This window comes from Macrobrachium nipponense, chromosome 26 (genome assembly GCF_015104395.2).
Source record: "Macrobrachium nipponense isolate FS-2020 chromosome 26, ASM1510439v2, whole genome shotgun sequence".
Taxonomy (NCBI): Eukaryota; Metazoa; Arthropoda; class Malacostraca; order Decapoda; family Palaemonidae; genus Macrobrachium; species Macrobrachium nipponense.
The window spans coordinates 5,828,566-5,852,735 of NC_087215.1; the positions used below are offsets into that span (position 1 = coordinate 5,828,566).

General features: G+C 35.2%; 1 protein-coding gene across 1 annotated transcript in view; it reads left to right on the forward strand.

Moving 5' to 3' along the window:
• Positions 1-24,170, forward strand: part of LOC135199984 (chorion peroxidase-like) — a 34,516-nt gene that overhangs the window by 4,054 nt on the left and 6,292 nt on the right. Inside the window, 8 exon segments of the mRNA XM_064228171.1 lie at positions 20,120-20,196; positions 20,783-20,849; positions 21,594-21,753; positions 22,208-22,339; positions 22,735-22,777; positions 22,779-22,944; positions 23,394-23,570; positions 23,947-24,143. Coding sequence (XP_064084241.1) covers positions 20,120-20,196; positions 20,783-20,849; positions 21,594-21,753; positions 22,208-22,339; positions 22,735-22,777; positions 22,779-22,944; positions 23,394-23,570; positions 23,947-24,143 — 1,019 coding nt within the window.

Below are 24,170 nucleotides of genomic sequence, written 5' to 3' on the forward strand. Positions count from 1 at the left end.
TTCTTACAAAGGTCATTCTCTCTCTCTCTCTCTCTCTCTCTCTCTCTCTCTCTCTCTGCAAACAATTACCTCCGCGCTTCTTGGGACACTCTGATAACTTCCCATCCTAAATCTCAACAGTTTTTATAAATTTCCTTGTTCTGATCGCCTTGTCGACATGACTTGCAATTTTTCTCTTAATTTTTTTTCCCCTGACTTGAAGTACGGAAATTAATTTTTTCCCAGAAATATTCACTGATCTCTAAACTTGTCTTAAAAGTTCACTAGTCCTAAACATCATCATTATTCAAGGTACTGAATACTTCATTAATTATTGATGGTTATAAGCATCAGTTCACTTAGAATGTAAGTTAGTACCAAACAAAAACTTCTTTCAGTTTTCTTCTGAAGATTGAAAAAGAAACCCACAAAATTACTGAGTATAAGGTATTTACTTATAAAATTTAAATACTTATAAGTAAACAAATTATATACAGTAATTTTGTGGGTTTCTTTTTCAATGTAAGTGTGAGTGTTAATTGAGACGAGGAAATGAAAAGGTATCCATAAGTATTCCAAATACCAACAGGCAATAGAGGTGCATTACATGGCCTTGACCTATGAAACTCTCAGCCGACCGTGGTAGCCTATGCTGTTGCGCTGCCAGATCATGGCTAAATCTAATCTTAAATAAATACTACCAATGAGGCTAGAGGGCTGCAATTTGGTATGCTTGAGGATTGGAGGGTGGGTGATCAACATGATCATTTGCAGCCCTCTAGCCTCAATAGTTTTTAAGATCTGATGGCGGACAGAAAAAGTGTGGATGAACAGACAAAGCCATCCCAATAGTTTTCTTTTGCAGAAAACTAAAAAGTCAGGAAACTAAAGTGAATACTCGAGATTTGTCGTTGTCAAATATATTTTTTTTATCTTTGCTGATTTAACTGTAATCATTTTTGCTGGTATTTTTTTAGGCACTCAAACATAATTTGAATACTACATTGATGAATTGACAAAAAGTAGACATGAATATGTGAAGAAGACTTTATAATAGAAACTGAAATAAAATTGTTTTGTTTGAATATCGTACTGACGCTAAGGAAAAGCAAGAAATAAAAACCAGTGTGATATTAGAATTATACCGACAATTCTTGCCTTCCTATCAAAGTTTTGTATAAATATGAAGAACACGAGGAACAGTTATGGTCTTTAGAGACAATCATACAACAGGACCATTATCTTGAGTGTTATTCTTAACGATTTGCTAAAGATTTATTTATATTTTTATTACTTTAATCTTATTATTGCATTGTTATTTTTATTATTTTTTATTTTCACTATTACTATTTTCAAAGTTTTGTATAAATATGAAGAAGACGAAGAGCAGGTACGTTCTTTAGAGACAATTATACAGCATACATTAAAAATTCAGCATATCTTTTGTAAAAAGTATCATTTAGACAGCACACATTCATAACAAAGTTTATTAAGAATTCCAATGCCTCTTGTGGCTTCTGAAACATTATTGGAACACATTAGACTTCCAATGACTTTTGTGGCTTTAGAAAATTATTTGGAGCCCATAAACTTTCCAAAGACTTCAAATGCCTTCTGCGTTTCCTGAAAAAATGACTGAATCCCTGAGTTCTGCAAAGGCACTCGTCTTCAAACCTAATTTCTCTTTCGTTTCAGGCCGAAGCGGCAAGTAAATCTGACAAAGATGAGGTCGTGGTTGATCAGCCTACTTCTCGTGGTAGGAACTTCGATGGTAAAGTCAGAAACTGGTAACATAACGTCGGACGATTATGACCCGATATACCACGTCAGCCGAGTCATAAGACAGATCCAGTTTCCTGGTGAGTGCATGCTCTTATGTTTTTGGAATCTATTTTAGATAGTGACCCCCTAGGAATAATATTTCTTGGGGTTCATTATCTTTATGATATTAACATTCCTTTGTTTATGATTCTACGGGAATCCCCTGCAGGCTTGTACTAAACAAGACGCAAAGGTGCATACACAGAGGGTCACTATCTAGGAAATATCCTGTTTTTTTTTAATTTCTGTTCAATCCATTCTTTATGTTGCTAGTTTGTTTCGTGTAAAGTACTTGTTAAGAGGCAGAGACGTTATAACGGTCTAGAAAACCTAGGTAGAAGATCCAGTTCCGATAGTCAAACGTTTTAAGTTTGCAAACTAGATGAAAAAAAAAAATAGGCTGTAAATTACGAAAGGAACGCAGTAACTTCTTACTTCATATCTCATGACCTGTGGAAACTGAAGAAAGAGTCGTCCTGAATTTTAACTTAAGATTCAATTCTTTCTTCCAGCAAGAATTGTAAACCGGGAAAAACCGTGAAAGAAATATAGCATTAGGTAACTAAACGCTTTCCATCTTGTTAACAGATCTCTCTCTCTCTCTCTCTCTCTCTCTCTCTCTCTCTCTCTCTCTCTCTCTCTCTCTCTCTCATGCAAAAAAGTCAACCCAGAATTAGAAGGACTAACAATCTGCATCACGCTCGCCAGTGAGAAACGTATATTTGAATCCAGTTATGACTTAATCCTAGAACGAAATTTGTGTCGACTATACGAATCTTTTCAGCCCAACGCTTCTTGCCTCAACGAATTACATATTCGTCTTTTCCCTCGGAATAATATATCATTCACAGGATGACTGGGCGAGAATGTGTTGAGAGATTGCCGGCAATAACTCTGGTCTTTTTTCTTATAACGCCTCCGGCTAGAGCGATCTAATGCTTGGCAGGGGATATATATTTTTTTTTTTTGGAGGAGAGAGAGAGAGAGAGAGAGAGAGAGAGACAGTGAGAGAGAGAGAGAGACAGAGAGAGAGAGAGAGAGAGAGAGAGACCTAAGGCTTTGCAGGCAATTCTTGAATTATTTCTTTGCTTGGCAGGCAATCCTTTAATTCTTTTTTTGGGGGAGAGAGAGAGAAACAGGCTTTTTCAAGGATCCCTGGAAAGGATTATTGTGGAGGTATGATTAGGTGTAAAGTCGACTGATTTTTCTTTCAGGATGGAGTCACAGACAAGAACGATTACTAACTGGGATTAGATTTAGATTATCGCTTTCAGAAAGAATTTACTGTTGTATACGTGATTGAAGACTTTGTCAGAATAGCTGTTACACCATACACACGCACACGCACACGCACACACACACGCACAGATAGATAGATAGATAGATAGATATTTTTATTGACCACAATACAAAATAATATGAATTTTACAAAAGAGTATTTGGTCCAAATTACAAAATTAAGTACAGTAGATTTTGTACAATCTTTTATACAAACTAAATTAATTTCTATTACACATATATTGTACTAAAACAAAACCAATTTAACCATACGCCTTCAACAAGTTCCTGTAATTATATTTTACACATTATAAAAACGTGTTACATTCAATACAAGGAAAGAAGCTTATGTACAATTTTTACATACTACATCATAATCGGTTCTGGTTACTAGCAAGTCTAAAGCTGTGGAAATAACGTTATACGTCTGCCTGATCTGTAACGAAAGTGGACAATTTTCAATGACATGAGTCTCTGTCTGGACCTCACCGCATGAACACAACCTCTCATCCATCGGCAGACGGCCCCTACCTCTTCTGTTCCACCGACCTGTCTCAACTGCCAATGAATGAGCACTCAACCGCATTCTTGTCCATGATACACGTTCTATTTCATTAAGTCTTAATTGGTTTGTATAAATGTCATGAACGACTAAATCTGGGTTAACAGTTTTATAGAACACAATCCTATTGGAATTGGAGTTTCTGACCTTTAATTGCAGTTCACATTTTCCTTCCTCAATATCATCAGTATTATCAGAGATAAGGTTTCGTATATACCTCGAAACAGAGTCATTATAGTTCATCACTATTCGCATGGCGTGAATTAAAGGGTCATCATCCATATTATTCCTTTCAAGCCACATCTTTTTGAAGAATCTTCTTTGCCTCGATTTGATTAATGCCCTCATCGGCGGAAGTCCCAGTTCTACCATACATACGTCATTATTAGTAGTTTTTCTGACCCCCAAAAGTTGTTTAATACACCATTTATATTGCTTTTCGATGGGTTTAATATCACCATTCAGCCATGACTCAACATGAATATAATATAGTTGACATAATAGCAGCATCAAAAATTTTCTTCTTAACTAAAAATGGCACATCATTGTTTCTACTTATAAATGAAATAAACTTTCAGAGTATGACACATTTTACTTATTGCATGCTGCTTGATGCTGTTGTGGGAGAACCATCATCCGTAAAAGGACTGCCTAGATAAATGTACTGATTACAGTAACTAATCACATCAGAATTACATATTATGGGTTCCTTGTCTTCCCTAGTACCATTAATCACCATAAATTTAGTTTTACTGTCATTAATAATCATCCCATAGGAATTACAAAATTCATACAAAATCCTTATTTTATGTTCCATACCATCCTTTGTAGTGGATAGGACAGTGTCATCCATCATGACCATAATATGCAACCAAGCAAGAAAACCATACACACGCACACACGGACAAAAGCTAATGGCAGAAGTAAAAAAAAAAACACACAGGCTACTAATAAAAAGAAGGCGTAATGCTAAAAAATGATCAAAATTGAGAATAACAGAATAAACTCATACATACATACTACATACGTACATACATACACACACACACACACACACACACACACACACACACACATATATATATATATATATATATATATATATATATATATATATATATATATATCATGATAATTTCCTGCTTTTCCAAAATAAAAATCTGCCAACATATCGGGAGCACCTCTTTGCAAGAGAGAGAGACAGAGTCTGATGTTTTTCATACTAAAAATCTACATATAATTTGTGTGCACTTGGAATTGGAGAGAGAGAGAGAGAGAGAGAGAGAGAGAGAGAGAGAGGAGTATTTAACAGACAGTTACCATGAGAAGAGCCTAATCTATAGAGCCTTAGACTGAGCGAGTATCCCCAGGCTCAGTGAACTGTGAATATCCTTTGAATCCTTGAAGATGTATTTTCGGGGCCAAAACCAGTTTGAGAATATAGCCTAGATAAAGAAAAAAAAATATGTAAATAAAGACATACTGCATATTTTAAGTTGTTGAATCTTTGCATGCCCAAGGCATTCTTGGGTTTATTTTTTTTTTATTCTCTTTTCGTTTTAGCCAGCTATTTTATCACTCGTCGTCTTTTGTTCCTGATAGGCACTACAAGTCGACTGCTTAGTGGAATTTTTTTTTATTCTCTTGCAAAATACAGATTCTGACATATTAAAATTTCTCTTACCTTCAAAACTAAATCAACCGTAGGAGATTTGTCGACAAACACTTTAAAAAACGAATTCGCCAAAAGAAAGCACGGTTGTATCATAACTTTCATGAAATAAAAAATTTGTCAAATAAAAAAAACACGACTGGTGTCATAACTAATTTGTCAATAACCATGGTTTATGTCAAAACTAATTACAAAAAACAAATTGTCAAATACACAGTTGTCAGTTGTCACAACTTTAATAAGATAGATATTAAAATGATAATTTTACAAGAAGAATACAGGGATACATATTAATTAAGAATTAGTGGTAAACATATATTATTTCGATAATTAATTACGTCTTCTTTACAAATTTAGCTAGTAATAGCTGTAAGATCAACCTAGGATTATGCCAGCTCGCGCTATACCCCTTGGTGATCAACCAATATGCTTAGAATTATATTTCCTGAGCTGATGAGATCAAGCCGGACTTATACCAGCAACGCTATACCCCTGGGTGATCAAGCAATGTACTTCAAAATAATATTCCACTTCTTTAGCGCACCAGCTTACCCAGCGCGCGACGGGCATATACCCAGCAGTGGCATGACGATAGGTACGTTGTAAAGACATTGCGTCAGGGTTGGTAAAAACTAGATTAACTCCTCTCTGAACCAGTTTGGTACTTTTTTGTGTGTGGGATTTCCAGAGAGCTGTCATGTTAGTGCTGGCGCGTTGGAGGGAGGCAGGGATTGCGCATTTGTGCGCGCATAGGCTGAGGCCACTGCAGGTATTTTATCTTCGTTGATGATAGCATACCCTACTACTATTCCTGACACTAATAATAAACACGAGTGATACTATCATTTCTTGACGTTGCCTCAATGGCGGTACTACTGGAGACGACTTGGTCTTTCTAAATAATGATACCCATATAAATGTACTATCATTTAAATGAAAATAATAATAATGTAAAATTACTTTCAAACCCACCACTACAATGATGATAATAATGGTAACGCTTTTATAAATAACAGTTACGGTACAAAATATTTTGTAAATAATATCATTTATACTACAACTAATATTACTTCCATTTATATGAAAATAAAAGTCACAGAAAATTACTATCATATCTGCCACTGGGCTGATGATGGTAATATGACTTTTATTATTAACAGCATGATAGTATTAATTTCTTTATAAAATAGAGAATATTATGAGAGTATTATTATTATACTATCGTTCCAGTACCAAGAAAATAAGAAAAATAGTATTTTATAATAATAAAAAGTAATACAGAGATTTTATGCAAATAAAAGTATAAAAAGGAATAAACAGATACGTAATCAAGAAACAAAGGCGTACATACAATTGACAAAAAAAGGCTAATTAAAAAAGAACTTTCATTATGTATCCACAAAGACGTCACAATTATCGACTAAAGCGTTGAAGGTTTCATGAGAGAGAAAGAGAGAGAAAGACTTTCCCTTTTGCGCCTGAAAATCAAGTAAATAGCTTACGGTTAAATAAAAAAAATACGCATTCAAGCACTCTCTCACACACACACACACACACACACACATAGAGAGAGAGAGAGAGAGAGAGAGAGAGAGAGAGAGAGAGAGAGAGAGAGAGAGAGACTTTTCCATTTGCACCAGAAAAATCAAAGAGTAGATAGCGTACAGTTCAATGGGAAAAAAAAATACGCATACGCATACGTGCGAACAAACACATACACAAACCCAGTATATATATATATATATATATATATATATATATATATATATATATATATATATATATATATATATATATATATATATATCTATAAAACATACGTCATCGTTAATATTCATTTTCCTTTTACTAATGACCAAACATTATACGTAATAATGCATGGATAGTCCTCTTGGGAACATGCATTAATTTTTTTCAATGATATCTAACAGATATTTAACTCTCTCTCTCTCTCTTCTCTCTCTCTCTCTCTCTCTCTCTCTCTCTCTCTCTCTCATCCTTCAGTCTTTCTACCAAATGACGAAGCAATATTCTGGGGACCGTGTAAAAGGAAAACGAGAAAGTCGTCCCCCCCCCCCCCCCCCTCCCCCCCCGCCCCAAACCCCCCGGACGAGTATTTTAAGCCCTGTTCTTATCGTCGAAGTAATTTCAGTCAAGCGTCCTCGTGAATTCTCCGAAGGACAAGGAGGCCTTCGGGTGATCTCTTCATCTTGAAAGCATAAGAAGAAATTAAGCATTGCTTATTATTATTATTATTATTATTATTATTATTATTATTATTATTATTATTATTATTATTATTATTATTATTATATTATTACTCTCTTCATCTGAGAAGCATAAGAAAGAAATTAAACATTGCTTATTATTATTATTATTAATTATTATTATTATTATTATTATTATTATTAATTATTATTATTAATTATTATTATTATTTATTACTTCTCTTCACCTTGAGAAGCGTTAAGAAAGAAATTAAATTATCTTATTATTATTATTATTATTTATTATTATTATTATTATTTTTATTATTATTTACTCTCTTCATCTTGAGAAGCATAAGCGGGGGCAGTCAGGGCGGGGTCCGGAAAAAAAAAAAAAAAAGGGAACAAAAACTCGATTATTCCGATTCTCAAAACTCCCCCACTAAGCCCCCACCCAAAAAACCAAACCCCCTACAAAAATGTTTTTTTTTTTTGGGGTGGCGGGGCTATATTATTTTATTATTAATTATTATTAATTTATTATTATATTATTATTTTTATTATTATTATTTATTTTATTATTACTCTCTTCAATCTGAGAAAGCATAAGAAAGAAATTAAGTATTGTGCTTATTATTATTATTATTATTTATTATTATTAATTATTATTAATTATTATTATCATTATTATTATTATTATTATTTATTATTATTATTATATTCAGAAGATAAAACCCTATTCATATGGAACAAGCCTACCAAAGAGACCAGCTTCCAAAGAATGTGCTGTTCATTTGAAAGAAGTTACAGATTTTATTATTATTATTATTATTATTATTTTTTATTTATTTTTTTTTTTTTGCTCTATCACAGTCCTCCAATTCGACTGGGTGGTATTTATAGTGTGGGGTTCCGGTTGCATCCTGCCTCCTTAGGAGTCCATCACTTTTCTTACTATGTGCGCCGTTTCTAGGATCACACTCTTACTGCAATTGGGAGGCCCGGAGCTACTTCAGCCTCTAGTTTTTCCAGATTCCTTTTCAGGGATCTTGGGATCGTGCCTAGTGCTCCTATGATTATGGGTACGATTTCCACTAGCATATCCCATATCCTTCTTATTTCTATTTTCAGATCTTGATACTTATCCATTTTTTCCCTCTCTTTCCTTCAACTCTGGTGTCCCATGGTATTGCGACATCAATGAGTGATACTTTCTTTTTTGACTTTGTCAATCAACGTCACGTCTGGTCTGTTTGCACGTATCACCCTATCCGTTCTGATACCATAGTCCCAGAGGATCTTTGCCTGATCGTTTTCTATCACTCCATTCAGGTTGGTGCTCGTACCACTTATTACTGCAAGGTAGCTGATGTTTCTTGCACAGGCTCCAGTGGAGGGCTTTTGCCACTGAATCATGCCTCTTTTTGTACTGGTTCTGTGCAAGTGCCGGGCATTCACTTGCTATGTGGTTTATGGTTTCATTTTTCGTATTGCACTTCCTACATATGGGAGAGATGTTATTTCCGTCTATCATACTTTGAAACATATCTGGTTCTTAGGACCTGATCTTAGTGCCGCTGTTATCATTCCTTCAGTTTCCTTCTTTAGCTCTCCCCTCTGTAGCCATTGCCAATTGTCATCGCTGGCTAGTTCTTTAGTCTGTCTCATGTATTGTCCGTGCATTGGTTTGTTGTGCCAGTCCTCTGTTCTTTCTGTCTTTCTCCTGTCTCTGTATATTTCTGGGTCTTCGTCTACTTTTATTAGTCCTTCTTCCCATGCACTCTTTAGCCACTCGTCTTCACTGGTTTTCAGATATTGCCCCAGTGCTCTGTTTTCGATGTTGACGCAGTCCTCTATACTTAGTAGTCCTCTCCCTCCTTCCTTTCGTGTTATGTATAGTCTGTCCGTATTTGCTCTTGGGTGTAGTGCTTTGTGTATTGTCATTTGTTTCCTGGTTTTCTGATCTATGCTGCGGAGTTCTGCCTTCGTCCATTCCACTATTCCTGCGCTGTATCTGATTACTGGCACTGCCCATGTGTTTATGGCTTTTATCATATTTCCGGCGTTGAGTTTTGACTATTATTATTATTATTATTATTATTATTATTATTATTATTATTATTATTATTATTATTATTATTATTATTATTATTATTATTATTCAGAAGATAAACTCCTATTCATATGGAACAAGCTTCCCAGGAATGTGGCGTTCGTTTGAGAGAAGTACGAGAAATTAATATGAAATACAGAGAGATCATTTATTAGAAAAGAAAAAAAATAAACAAACAGACGAAAATCTAAATAAATGACTAAAACACGAGGTGAACTGTTTTAGAGTGGTAATGCATTGCAACTTAGCTTGAACATTCGAGGTTTTAATTGCACAACTTTCTAGGGTGTAAGACACACACACAAAAACCTCTGGAGCTCAGAAGTTCTGCAGCGTGGCATTCAAATTTAATGACTGAAACCTCTCATAGATCCCATTCAGGAAATGGCTTCATAAAGAGGGCTATAAAACCCAAGAAATATCTCTTACAGTAATATAAATCTTTCAACACCCTTGAATTGCCTCAGGTGCGCCAATCTCCTCATTAGAGAGACCTGGACAGCTAGAGTGTCACTAATGAGCTCTGGAAAGGAGAGATTAGCGGTGATTCTTCCTACACCTGGAAACCGCATGATTTTCTGGTTTCATCTCTTGTGGCGCAAAGGGAAATCTATCTTGATTAGTATATATTGTGAGGTTACCTTTTCCATTAAGCTGACTATGAGATTCACACCCGGTGTCCCGATGTTTTTCCGGAATAAAATTTTATCAACGTACCTGACCAAGATGACACTTTGTCACAGGGTATATTACATCCCTACCTAATGTTTTTACTGTATTCTGTATTATGAAAGTTACATGATTCTGGTAATGATAAAACATCGCCAGCAAACTCATAGGAATGTCTTTCGAAGGTATTAACTTGCCTCCTTCTCGACGGATAATTGGCTATTCGTGAAAAATTCTCCACCTCTGGCAACAAAGAAATACAACCAATACTCCTTGTTCACACTTCTCAGTAGTGATAGTAGTAGCCTTGGATGTCTCCGAGTGTGCTCCTTACCCAAAAAACTGCCCTATAATTCATTTACCTGTTCAAGCTTACGTAGGGTTTGCCACGGGCCTCCTCACTTCTAAACAATTGTGCAAGTCGAATCACAAAAGCTGTCCTGCTACCACGAGGACAATGACTTATCATAGCCGCCTTTCTTGAAGCCTTGACAAGGTACGAATATTCATTCAGAATTTCAGAGACAGCTGTTTGTCGTCATCACCTTGTGGGAGGAGTCGGGACTTCATATATTTACGTCATGTATAACTTTGAATTCTTATTTTAGTGTTCTGCCACTGGCTTCGGCTGCTTTATTTTACTCTTATGAATATACTTTTTTTTAATATAAGTAATGAAGAATGCTGCCGAAAATTAGGTAGGGATGTAAAGTATACAACGGCTAAGTAATATCTTTGTCGAATGCATAGAATCTCATGGTAGTTAATTTACCTTCGCCTTGATCATAGGGAGATCATTGTCATGGGCAAGCTGACGAACATTTTTATTCCAAATATAATTAATAGTATTATACGCTGGTTTGGTTTCAAACGGCAAAATATCTATTTTTTCTATATACAATTTTTATTTCATTACAATTGGCTTACGTCTATCCACGCAATATTTTTCAGTGGTCTGTCTGTCAGTCTGACACACGCACACACACACACACACAGTAACAAACAAACAAATGACTACCTCAAAACTGTCAGGTCCTGTCAAACTTGACAACGTATCTATGACGAATTGATAAGTCATAATTACTTAATGAATTAATCAATTTATTCTGTTTTAACAAGTGAGATCTCTTCTTCCTGTATCTCGCTCTACAACCTCTTACTTCTTCCTGATATAAATACCATAATATTGTGTGTAAGCATAAACAAATTTCAAGTCATTGGCTCCTGTGCCAATTAAATTAAAGCATAAGATAATCCCGTTTTCTTTACGGCGATAGAAAACGGTATGTAAACACGGCATCAATTTCAATTAAGAATGAGAAACTAGACACCTTAACAGAGACACCTTGTCTGAGCGCAGCTTGAAAAAAATCTTGTCTAGTGTTAAAATACTTTCAATGAGAGAGAAAAACTTGAAAAACTGGTGCCATTAACCTACTGTGTAACACACGTCACCACCTATGGGAGCAGTTTTAAAGTAAACTGAAGGGAGAGAGATGGATAACTAAATGGAGGTTATCTACAGGACGCAAAAGATAGTCTTAATAAAAAGTTGTGCTATTGACTTAAGAGAGGAAAATGAGTAAAAAATAATTGTGACGAAGGAGTAGGAACTTGTGAACAATAAATGGTATTAAGTGATATATATATATATATATATATATATATATATATATATATGTATATATATATATATATGTGTGTGTGTGTGTGTGTGTGTATATATACATATATGTATGTATGCAATTATATATATAACTAATATATATATAATATATATATAATTATTATTGTTATAGATATTATATATAGTATATATTTCATTTATTATTCATGGTGTTTATAAGTATAATGAGAGCTAGAATACTGACGAAAGTGTCAGTAGAACCCCCCTTGAATAATAATAATAATAATAATAATGATAATAATAATAATAATTCCTTATTACATGATAAACGCTCTCTGGAGCAGTGAAAGGAAGCACTGATGATATATATGCTTTAAAAAACACGCAGTTCTGAATTTATTAAAAAAAACTGGTTTTTCACATTTTATTTACTTAATTATTTACTTATTATATATTTATTTATGTATTCATTTATCTATTTATTTATTTACTTAGTTTGCACATTCATTCGATGATAAATCGAAATTGAACATGAATTATTTGATACACTTCGTAACATCTCCTCCAACTTGAACCAGGTAAGGCCACTGATATTTGCTGAGTCAGGGAATTCTTAAGCAATCAGGTACCTGTGTACCTGGTTGACCATCTCTCGAGCTGTGCCTTCTGGGACGAGCAAATAAACAAAAAATACAAAGAAACAAAAGCAAGCAGATATAATGAAGGGGCAGATGTAACAAATAACCATAAAAAAATGCAAAGAAAGGCGTAACAAAGACAAAAGTAACAAATATAAATAATGGAAGACGTACCTAATAGGTATATGATTCTCTCCAGATTAATGGCGTCCCTGAATATTTGTACTGTAATAGCTCTATACATTTATCGACTTTCCAAGCGTCGCATTTAGCGCAGGGTTATTTTCATCATATCACCGTCCACCCTACACGTCCCTTCACTCATATATCCCACCACCCCCTTCCCCCCCTTCCCAGGACCCTCGTACTGACCTATTTAGCCCTTTCTCAAAATAACATCTCGTGGTTTCACCGTGGGATACTAACGCACGCCCTGGGGGACTCCCGATATTTGAACGTCACTTTAGCTTCTAATTTCTCTCCATTTTCTTCAGTTTGGGTCGGGACTTTTGGGTTCAAACATTTACACTTCAATCTCATTATACTAGATTCTTCGTAAGTCGGTCGCTCGCTTGTAAATGGCGCTCGTTTATATCAACTTCTTTTCCATTTTTGTGTTTTTTTTTTTGTTTTTTTTTCTTTTAATTTTTCAAAGGGCGTGTAAGTTAATCTAGAAATTGGGTTATTTTACATGCTTGTATATATATTTATATGTAAATAAATTCTTCAGTTAAAATAGGATACGTCTCAAGTATAAAAGGCACATTAAAATACCGTTTGAAAGCTTGGTAAGGGTGGAAATAGAGTAACTTGCTTTAAAACAGTGTTTTAATGGGTCTTTTATATTAATAGTATATATATATATATATATATGTATGTATATATATACATACTATATATATATATATATATATATATATATGTGTGTATATATATATAATATATATATATATATATATATATATATATATATATATATATATCTATAATATATATATATATATATATATATATATAAAATATATATATATATATATATATATATATATATATATATATATATATATATATATATATATATATGTATATATATATATATATATATATATATATATATATATATATATATATATATGTATGTATATATGTATATATACATACATAAGCGAATACCACAGGAAAAATAATAGTCAGAATCCAAGCCACTTTCGTCTTTACTCAGACATCGTCAAGGAGTTAATGAAGTACAATTGGAGATAAAGGTCTCAGGTACAAAACAAGATCAAGAATACCAGATGGTTAATTGTCAAAAGGGTAAAAATTAGAAGAGATATTCCAGGATTATCGGATATCACACGGTCACAAACCTAACCGAAACTACAAAGTATCTTTACAGTAAAGATTACTTTGTAGTTTCGGTTAGGTTTGTGACCGTGTGATATCCGATAATTCTGGATTATCTCTTCTATTTTTACCCTTTTGACAATTAACCATCTGGTATTCTTGATCTTGTTTTGTACCTGAGACCTTATCTCCAATTGTACTTCATTAACTCCTTGACGATGTCTGAGTAAAGACGAAAGCGCTTGGATTTCTGACTATCATTTTCCTGTGGTATTCGCTTATTTTATGAAGTCACGTGCATCTACAGTGATTTTTAAGCATATATATATATATATATATATATATATACATTATATTATATATAATATATATATATATATCTATATAAATATATCTATATATATATGATATATATATATATATATATACGTATATGTACTCACAGTATCATTCATACCACCACTTATATGCATATCACATATACTCTCGAGTTGACACATGCACTTCAAGGTCACGTAAGCACGCGCAAAGTTACCACCCTCGTCCAATCATACAGACAAGTCTCAGGAAACAAACAATTTCATCCCATTTTCGGGGGAAAAAATTATAGAAACAAAAAGTTGAGAGTTTGAAATGAAAAAAAAAACTATTTTCTTTATCACTTCAAGCGAAAGTTCTCAACCGTCCTTGATGCAACATGTGAAAAATGAAGATGATGATGACTCAGTCTGTACGAAAATGACCTTAAGGTCGTCATTATAGCGAATGGTCTATCGCGGCAACGTGAGGTTGCGTATAATGACAATAGTGAGAAGTCGTGTATGGTGGTTAAGGAGCGTTAGCAATGATAATCTTTAAATACTCTGCTCAATAATTTCTTGCAATTTCCGGTTGCAAGTCCTCCTATTCAATATAACAAAATGAAATGTAAATACAATTTCGTAAATAAGAAAAAACAAATATATTCAATTTGGTAAATTCACGTTTTAAACATTAGGTGTAGTGTCCTTTAAATAAATATATCACGTGCACTGTCATCTAAATGAATATACTATTGATTGTTAATTCTGCATATTTGGAGTCTAGAGAAGTTGTATATAAAAGATTTGGACTTCTCTCTCCCTCTTTCTCTTATTCGTGTTATGGATTTTTCTCACCTCTCCCTCTCTCTCCCCTCTCATTGCTAGTTTCTCGAGATGTGGATTCTCTCTCTCTCTCTCTCTCTCTCTCTCTCTCTCTCTCTCTCTCTCTCGGCTAAGGTATCTATTTTGTTATTTTAGACTAATACCGTCTCTCACTCGTGTTATGGTTTTTTTTCACCTCTCTCTCTCTCTCTCTCTCTCTCTCTCTCTCTCTCTCTCTCTCATAAAACCACTAAGGAATCAATGGAATTTTAAAGTGAAAGGATGCCAGGTCCATCATTATCAGTCTGGGGTCGTATAAACTACAGGTCAGACCTGAGAGGCGGCCTTCAATACGAGCTACGCAGACTCTAAAGTCCTTGACACTCACTGCATCCTATTTCTACATCCTAAGGAGCATGGGATGCTTTCAGATTTTTTTTTTCTAAGTATTCTCGGACTGCAGCAGCGTCGTAGTTCTTTCACTGCTTAATTGGCGAGCGTGGATTCTTAAGTTGACATTTATTTTTCTTTGAACTTGCCTAGGTATTGAGGAAAGGGAGATACGAACGTATGGTAAAGAGAGTGAATAGAGTGGGAAATATGAGAATTATTGCTTAATTAACATAAATAACAAAGAATAAGGGTAATGTTCTAATGGATGTACATATAAACAAAAGTAACTGTATTATTATTATTATTATTATTATTATTATTATTATTATTATTATTATTATTATTATTATTATTATTATATTATTGTACTTAGGAAGCAGACCCTCTCTCAAGCATACTTTATTAAAAGTAATGGCTACTTCAGCAGCGTTACACTTGTAGAGATTCTTCTCTATTTGTCGAATAGCGGCTTTTTCAGTGCTACTTAAACAGGCTAGTAGAGCGCCCTATAGGGTTCAATGGTAAAATACAGGTCAAAATAGGTTGATATATTCAAATTCAAATATATACACCTATTTTGACCCTGTATTTTACCATGACCTCTATAGGCGCTCTACTAGCCTGTTTAAGTAGCACTGAAAAAGCCGCTATTCGCAAAATAGAGAAGAATCTCTACAAGTGTAACGCTGCTGAAGTAGCCATTACTTTTAATAAAATATTTTATTATTATTATTATTATATTATTATTATTATTATTATTATCATACAAGATGAGCCCTATTCATATGGAACAAGCCCACCCACCAAAGGGGCCTGACTCGAAATTCAAACTTTCGAGGAATATTATGGTGCTCACTTGAAAGGCGCAGGAGAAGGTAATGAGAAATACGGAAAGATTTGTTGTTAGAATAGATAAAATAAAAATATATAAAAATATAAGCGAATTATCAAAATATACGGATTGTTTTAGGTCCCAAGTTCGATTTCCCGCTCTGCCAACGTGGAATCGGATGAATTTATTTCTGGTGATTAGAAATGAATTTCTCGATATAATGCGGTTTGGATCTCACAATCAGCTGTAGGTTCCGTTGCTAGGTGATCAATTGGTTCCTAGCCATGTAAAAATATCTAATCCTTCCGGCTAGCCCTAGGAGAGCTGTTAATCAGTTCAACGGCCTAGTTAAACTCAGATATACTCAACTTTATGGGTCTGAAAAAATGCCTTTCAAATGTTTAAAATTGCTGTGCTAACTCCAAAAACATCTGCTTTGTTATAGCCATTATCATTTGCTGTGTCTACGTATGTCTGTGTCTGCTCTGACGTCACTTTTCTGTGTCTGAAGACGTTCTCAGTCAATGGCTGACGACTTAGTCTCTTATCCTCACAGTTAACTGATATCTGATGAGACATTATCCATTCAGGTCGATAAGAAGCGTTCATCTGGTGTCTGCTTCAGCTACTATAGTAGATTCACATCAGCCGTGCATTTGATGTCTAGGCCAGTCCCTTACGACGCTCCTGATTGCCTGTTGATAAGCCAATCACAAGGATGGAAACTCTCAGTCTCTCGAGAGAGTTCACATGGGTAGGATCTATATTCCACCTCTCCTGAGGTATACGTCTTTCAGGAGAGATGGAACATACATCCTGCTGATGTGAACTCTCGAGAGACTGAGAGTTTCCAGCCCTGTGACTGGCTTATCAACAGGCAATCAGGAGCGTCGTAAGGGACTGGCCTAGACATCAAATGCACGGGTGATGTGAATCTACTGTAGTCGAAGACTGCTGGTGACAGCAGGAAGACCTTGGCCCCTCTGCCGACTTTGTTCATTTGATTAATCTTCGATTTCGTTGGAAATTTGTGATATCGTCCTCATTGACAACACCTGACTGCATGTGTCTGTATGTTATGTAATGTCTGTATGTTTGCGTATTGCACTTGATGTCGTGGGCAATTTGTCTAAATGGGTCCTTATCTTCATTTTCTCTCTCTCTCTCTCTCTCTCTCTCTCTCTCTCTCTCTCTCTCTCGTTAACTGCTGGTTTATGTGTAATGGTTTTTTCAACTTCTCTATCTCTCATTAACTGCTGGTTTATGTGTTATGGTTTACTTTCAACCTCTCTCTCTCTCTCTCTCTCTCTCTCTCTCTCTCTCTCTCTCTCTCTCATTGTTAATTCGTGTGCTATAGAGTTTTCACATATCTCACTCTCTATCTCTCTTTCTCCTCAAGGCTAATTTAACTATTTTGGTACCCTAACCTCATAGTTTTTCTCTATGCTATTTCGCGTGCTATGGATTTTTTAACCCGCCTCCCCCCCCCCCCCCCCCCCACCCCCCCCCCCCCCCCCCTCTCTCTCTCTCTCTCTCTCTCTCAATGCCATTGCAATTTTATATGCCACGTTTTTTGCCTTCTCTCTCAGCCTTCATGGGTAGACAGAGCTGTGGCATTTAAGTACACCAACTTTCCAGTACTTGAGACGAAACTTTATAATAGTCAACAATTAACTTGCAAAGGAGATCGACACGTTTGTGTGTGCGCGTGCGTGTGTGTGTGTGTGTGTGGTGTGTTTGGAGGAATTAAGACACGAGTGACGTCAGGTGTCTGAAGGCGAATTAGTTCTTGTTAATGCAGTTATTGTACTGTTGGCTTATATTTTCCGATCGTAAGATATACGTGTATATATATATATATATATATATATATATATATTATATATAATATATATATATATAATATATATATAATATATATATAGGGAGAGAGAGAGAGAGAGAGGAGGAAGAGAAGACGAGAGAGAGAGAGAGAGATGAGAGAGAGAGAGAGAGAATTAAGATAAATAGCAAATGGACAAGACAAGCTTATGATACTCCTGGGTCTTGATATGGGAGTAAAAACAAATATATATATATATATATATATTATATATATATATATATATATATATATATATATATGTATGTATAACTGATCAAGAAAGTTAGGAACGTGATAAAAAATTACATAATAAATAAGGCTAATGTGCCACGAAGGAAAATAAACGAAGGAGTATCTGCGAGACCTTTCGACGTTAAACGTCCTTTACTAACGTCGAAAGGTCTTGAAGATACTCCTTCGTTTATTTTCCTTCGTGGCATATATCTTTATATATATATATATATATATATATATATATATATAATATATATATATATATATATATATATCGGAGAGAGAGATTTACATGTGACGTAATCACTAAAGGTCCTCGAACTCCGGGAATTCCCCCTGAGGTGGGACCACAGGATACTCTCCTATTTGGATCTGTTCTGCTCTTCAAGGACCTTACATGTTTTGTAACCAACCAACCAGCGCATCCTTGGGATAAAAAGGAGGACTTTTTTTCTTACTATATTATCCCACAGTTCCTAAAAAAAATATTTCTACAAAAATCTTCAAAGGAAACGCCCCCTTTACAGACAATGACTGGAAAGAATCCTTGAGAATCCTACTCTCAGGTTGGGAAAGTAGTCGAGAGAGAGAGAGAGAGAGAGATCAATGGTCATTGCCACAACACTTGTCCAGGAGAGTTTACTTAGTTACGATTTAAGATTTTTATTTCTATTCAAAATAGAGAGAGAGAGAGAGAGAGAGAGAGAGAGAGAGAGAGAGAGAGAGGATCATTGGTCATTGCCACAGCTTCTCTAGGACAGTTTAAGGAGTGACGAGTTACTAATCTTTATTTTTATATATCTTTTTTTACCTGAGAATATTTGCAAGCCAAGGGGGGTAACAGGTATTGCGTCCTGACTATTAAGAATTTCAAGTAATGACTCAGTAGTCTTCCTTTCACTAACAAAAGCGGCTAACAACGGTTTATAGTAAGTCAGGTCAAGGGCTTGTTTGGTGCATAATAATATGTCAATGATCGTACCATATACATTTATCGTCCTATGTAAGTGAATTTCTTGCCAGTGTCGAATTTTCAGCTAATACTGATTTTGGCCTTGAAGTGTAAGAGAGAGAGAGAGAGAGAGAGAGAGAGAGAGAGAGAGAGAGAGAGAGAGAGAGAGAGAGAGAGAGGCCATGCACAATACTATTTTATAGGTATCATTGAATATGCTTTTAATGTTGATGCTGTGTCATATACATACATATATGTATATACATACATATATAGAATATATACATATCCACATATACGCACATAAACACAAACATATACATGTACACCCACCCTACAAAAAAGGATTATAAATTACACCAGGTATAAAAGAATTAGTGTAAACAGACACACACACACACATATATATATTCATAGTTCTAGCCTATATAGTATATCGATTATAGATATATATATTCTATGTGATATCTATATAGTCGATATATATATAATATAATTATTATATTCATCTATACATATATAGGATAATATATATAATATATATATATATCTATATATATATATATATATATATATATATATATATATATATATATATAATATAATATCTATATACATATAGATATATTCATGATATATGTATACTATATACATACATACAACAATACAACAATTTTAAAACTGACTTTCCACCTGGGGCCTATGCCCAAATACACTCTCCCCTCTCCCCCCTTACAACCTCAAACCCCCTACCCAACCCAACCTATGAAACTCAATTCTAAATCCTTCCCTTTTTGGTTCTTCCATCAGGTGGTGGGGGCGGAGCGGCCCCTGCGGGCGGCTGCAACTGCGCTCCGTTGGTCGCCTGTGCAGCTGAACTGAACCAGGTAAGAGTGGAGTCTCAATTGAAATAATTTAATTGCAATGACTAATTGTAACCTCATTGGGTCAGAGTTATTTTCAATGTGGTGTGAGATTGATGTTAAATGACATTTGTGGCTTAATGTTTGTGTTTGTATATATATATATATATATATATATATATATATATATATATATATATATATATATATATATATATATATATATATATATATATATATATATATATGCTGGTAAGTTATATATATCTTTAATTATAGATATATATACAGTATACAAAGTTTATATGTATATACCTACATATACACACTTATATATAACATACAATATATAGATTTACTATATATACACACACACACACACACACACACACACATATAATATATTATATATATATATATATATATATATATATATATATATATAATTTAGAATCTACCGGTTAAAAGGACATCTGTGGTTTTTACAAATACACACATATACTGTACATACATAAGTGCATCTTTCATTCTTACCTGGTGTTCACTTCAAACCACCTGAAAACCTAGAATGACAAGAGACTTGACCTTTAATTTTCATTTGCTTTTACAGATTCAAAGTGCCTGCAATCTCGGAGGTGGAATTCAAGGAGTCTGCTGCCCAGTGAGGACCTTAGCTTGTGAGTATTTATAAAAGATCGTAATTCACCCTTTTTGGATTGGAATAAAAACAGAGAACCGAATTCATACTCTTGAAAATGTCCAAGGGTTTGTTGCACTTAACCTTTAATTGTTGGTTATCTCTTGCGAGTAATTCAAAAGAAAATGTGAATTTTGCCCTTTTTATTTTAAATAAAAACACAGAAAAACCGAATTCATACATGTGAAAATATACACTTTTCGTTGCTTGGTTTTGCAAAAAAATGAATTCTCATATTCATATGTGCTTCATAACTCTTTTTTAGTAAACTTGTGGCCATGTTAGCCTAGTATATCAGTAGCTTGTCCTTTATTAGTTTGCATAATTTTCAGTTCCTAGTTTCCCCATGTTCAAAAATCATAAGTCCCTTTAAATAAAGGTTAATTTAGCCATTTTCCTCACCTGGTTTGAGAATTAAACTCTCCCCATCGCACAGTTTGTCTAGATAAAACTAAAAAGCACCTTCAGCAATTCACATTTCAGAAAGTATACCACAAAACCTAGTAGAACTCTAATCTAAAGGCCTTGCCTAACTATCTATCTGTTAATTCATCCTTCACAAAGCTGTATAATCTATTGGGATCTGAGAAAATTCTATCACGTGGCTATGTTTCCATTTCATTTGGTTTCTACCCAACCTTCTCCACCAAGCAATGTATGATTATTCGTTTTGGATCTGAGAGAATTCCATCGAGTAACTCGTCGTTTCCATCTTGTTTTCCAGCCATCGCTCCTCCAAAGGGAACTGGGGACAACCGGATTCTCACAGCATCTCGCGTCCAGGTGAGGATGGGTAATCTCGATACTGGAAAGGTGAACCAGGCCTGTGAAAAGGGAGTCAATGTTGTGTCTGGCTTCAAGCAACTGGAACAGAATCTCGTAAGGTGAGGGACTCCGCTTCTAATTAAGACCAAAAAGTGCTGCTGTGTAATAAAATCACATCCATGTAACTTCCGTTGGAGCTGCTTCCAAAAGTGAAATTATATTGAAAAGACAATAAACCCACATCCTAGTAACTTCTGATGGCGCTGCTTCAAAGACTGACATCATATTGAAAGACAATAAACCCGAATTCACATCAATTCTATTTGAACTTATTCCAAACTTGACATCAAATTTAAAGTCAATAAACTCAGATTCATATAAATTCCATTTAGTCTGCTTCCCAAAATGACTTCATATTTAAAGACAGTAAACCCACATCCATGTAACTGCTATTGATGATGGTTCGAAAACTGACATCAAATCCAAATAACATCACAACCAAATTCATTCATGAGTTTTGAGAGAAAGTTCAGTAAATATTTTTGTGTTCTTTTCTCTCCTTCTCTTGAACAGCAACGGAATTGTCATTCAGCGAGGTTCTCCTGCAGCAGGCCATCTCAGGGTATTCACCGTCAGCAACAGGGTTAAGCGTCAGGATCAAGATGCCCTGACCATTCTCATGGCTTCGCAGAACATGGTGAACGAGTGAGTAATCCTAATTAATTTCACAACTACCACCATTTCAAGGTACACTTCTCCCATTTTACCAGTCAGTGGTAGCCGAGGCACAATACTGAAACCTTCACACTTACTGGCTGCCTTTACAATGATGTTATCACACCATTTGAAGTAAAAGGATTTAGTCCGTTTTACATCCCATTCAGAATTAATTTTGCAATTAGCAAAACCAATTGTTTAATGTACCCTTTGTATTCAACAAAACTCATTCGTCTGTCAAATTCACCTCTGTATTATGTAAGAATTGGCATCAAAGAGCCTGCAGTCATTCCTCTTGTCCAAAGTAAGAACCGTCTTGTAATATTCAAGTCAAGTCAATATGATCTTGAATAATGACAACCACCTCTTCATATCTCCTCCAGCTTCTCCTTGACTCCCCAACAAGGCGGCCATGGCTTAAGAAATCATGGAAGTCTCCAACACCGTGTTGGCTGACAGATGCCCTAGGAATCCCTCCTGCACAAACAGCAAGTACCGAACTGCCGACGGTTCCTGCAACAACCAAAGGAACCCTGCTTGGGGAATGAGTGGGACTCCACTACAGAGAATCCTTCCTCCTACTTACGCAGATGGTGAGGATCCTGATGACTGGAAGTTGTTTTGGGTCTGATTGTACAGAGCAGAGCATAGAAAAGGTCTTTCAGGCAGGCTCTGTAATCTGTTGTTTCGTGAAGCATTAAGTACCATAGCTATGCCCAGTTTCCTTCTGACCTACGTCCTAATTATAATGAGCAACCCACTCCATTCATTAATTGGTTCTGTGGAGAGGAAAGGAATCTTCTTGAAAATTTTAAGAACTTGAAAATTCAAGAAACTCCAGAGGTCCTAATATACTAAGATTGGCCAATTCAAACATAAATTACAAATGATAGTTTCTAAGAGTTAAATGTGTTTGGTATTGCAGTTGAAATAAACAGCATGGGTCCATTTTCTTTTTTAATAGTTTTTATAAAGCTTTTCTCTCTGTACACATCCATAAATCAAGCTCATGAATCTCAACCTTCACTTTCTTTGGCAACAGGTCTCATGGCTCCAAGGACACAAAGCGTCACCGGCTCTGCCTTGCCAAATGTACGAGCCATTGGAAGCAATGTCCTTGTGGATGTTGATAACCCTGACCAGAGCTTCACTTCATCTGTGATGCAATGGGCTCAGTTCCTCGACCATGATCTTACTCATTCTCCATTCCCTACCATGAGTGAGTAGAGAACAGGAAAGAAATTGCCTGTGTAGAGACTTGATGATCAATGTCAGTTTTGCTGGTAGACCAAAGATTCTGATAACTACTTTCAGATTCTTTGTGAGTTTCATTGATTGGATATATTACAGTAATATTGTTAAACCAGGAATTTCACTTTGGAACATTTGATCTCTGATGGGCTAGTGCTAAACAGAGTGAAACAGTGATTCTTCTACTCTGTTTCGCCATGTTTAGTACTAGCCCCTCGGGGATCCCATGGCCATAAGTGCACTTGATCCCCTAGTGGCTAGTATTAAACATGGCAAAACAACATAAATGAATCACTGGGGATACTGTGAGCACTTCTCATTAAGGAATGTATCTCCATTCACAGCTGATAATAACCAGGGTATTGAATGCTGTCCAAATGGTCAAACTGCTCCAGAGAACCAACGCCATCCAAGGTGCTGGCCCATCGATGTGTCCCAGGATCCTTTCTACAGGCCTAGAGGGCAGACCTGCATGAACTTCATCAGGAGCATGTTAGCTGTGGGCCCTGGAAGCGCTTGCACCTTCGGTTATGCCGAACAGGTAAAAGGAAATTCATATGATGCCGCA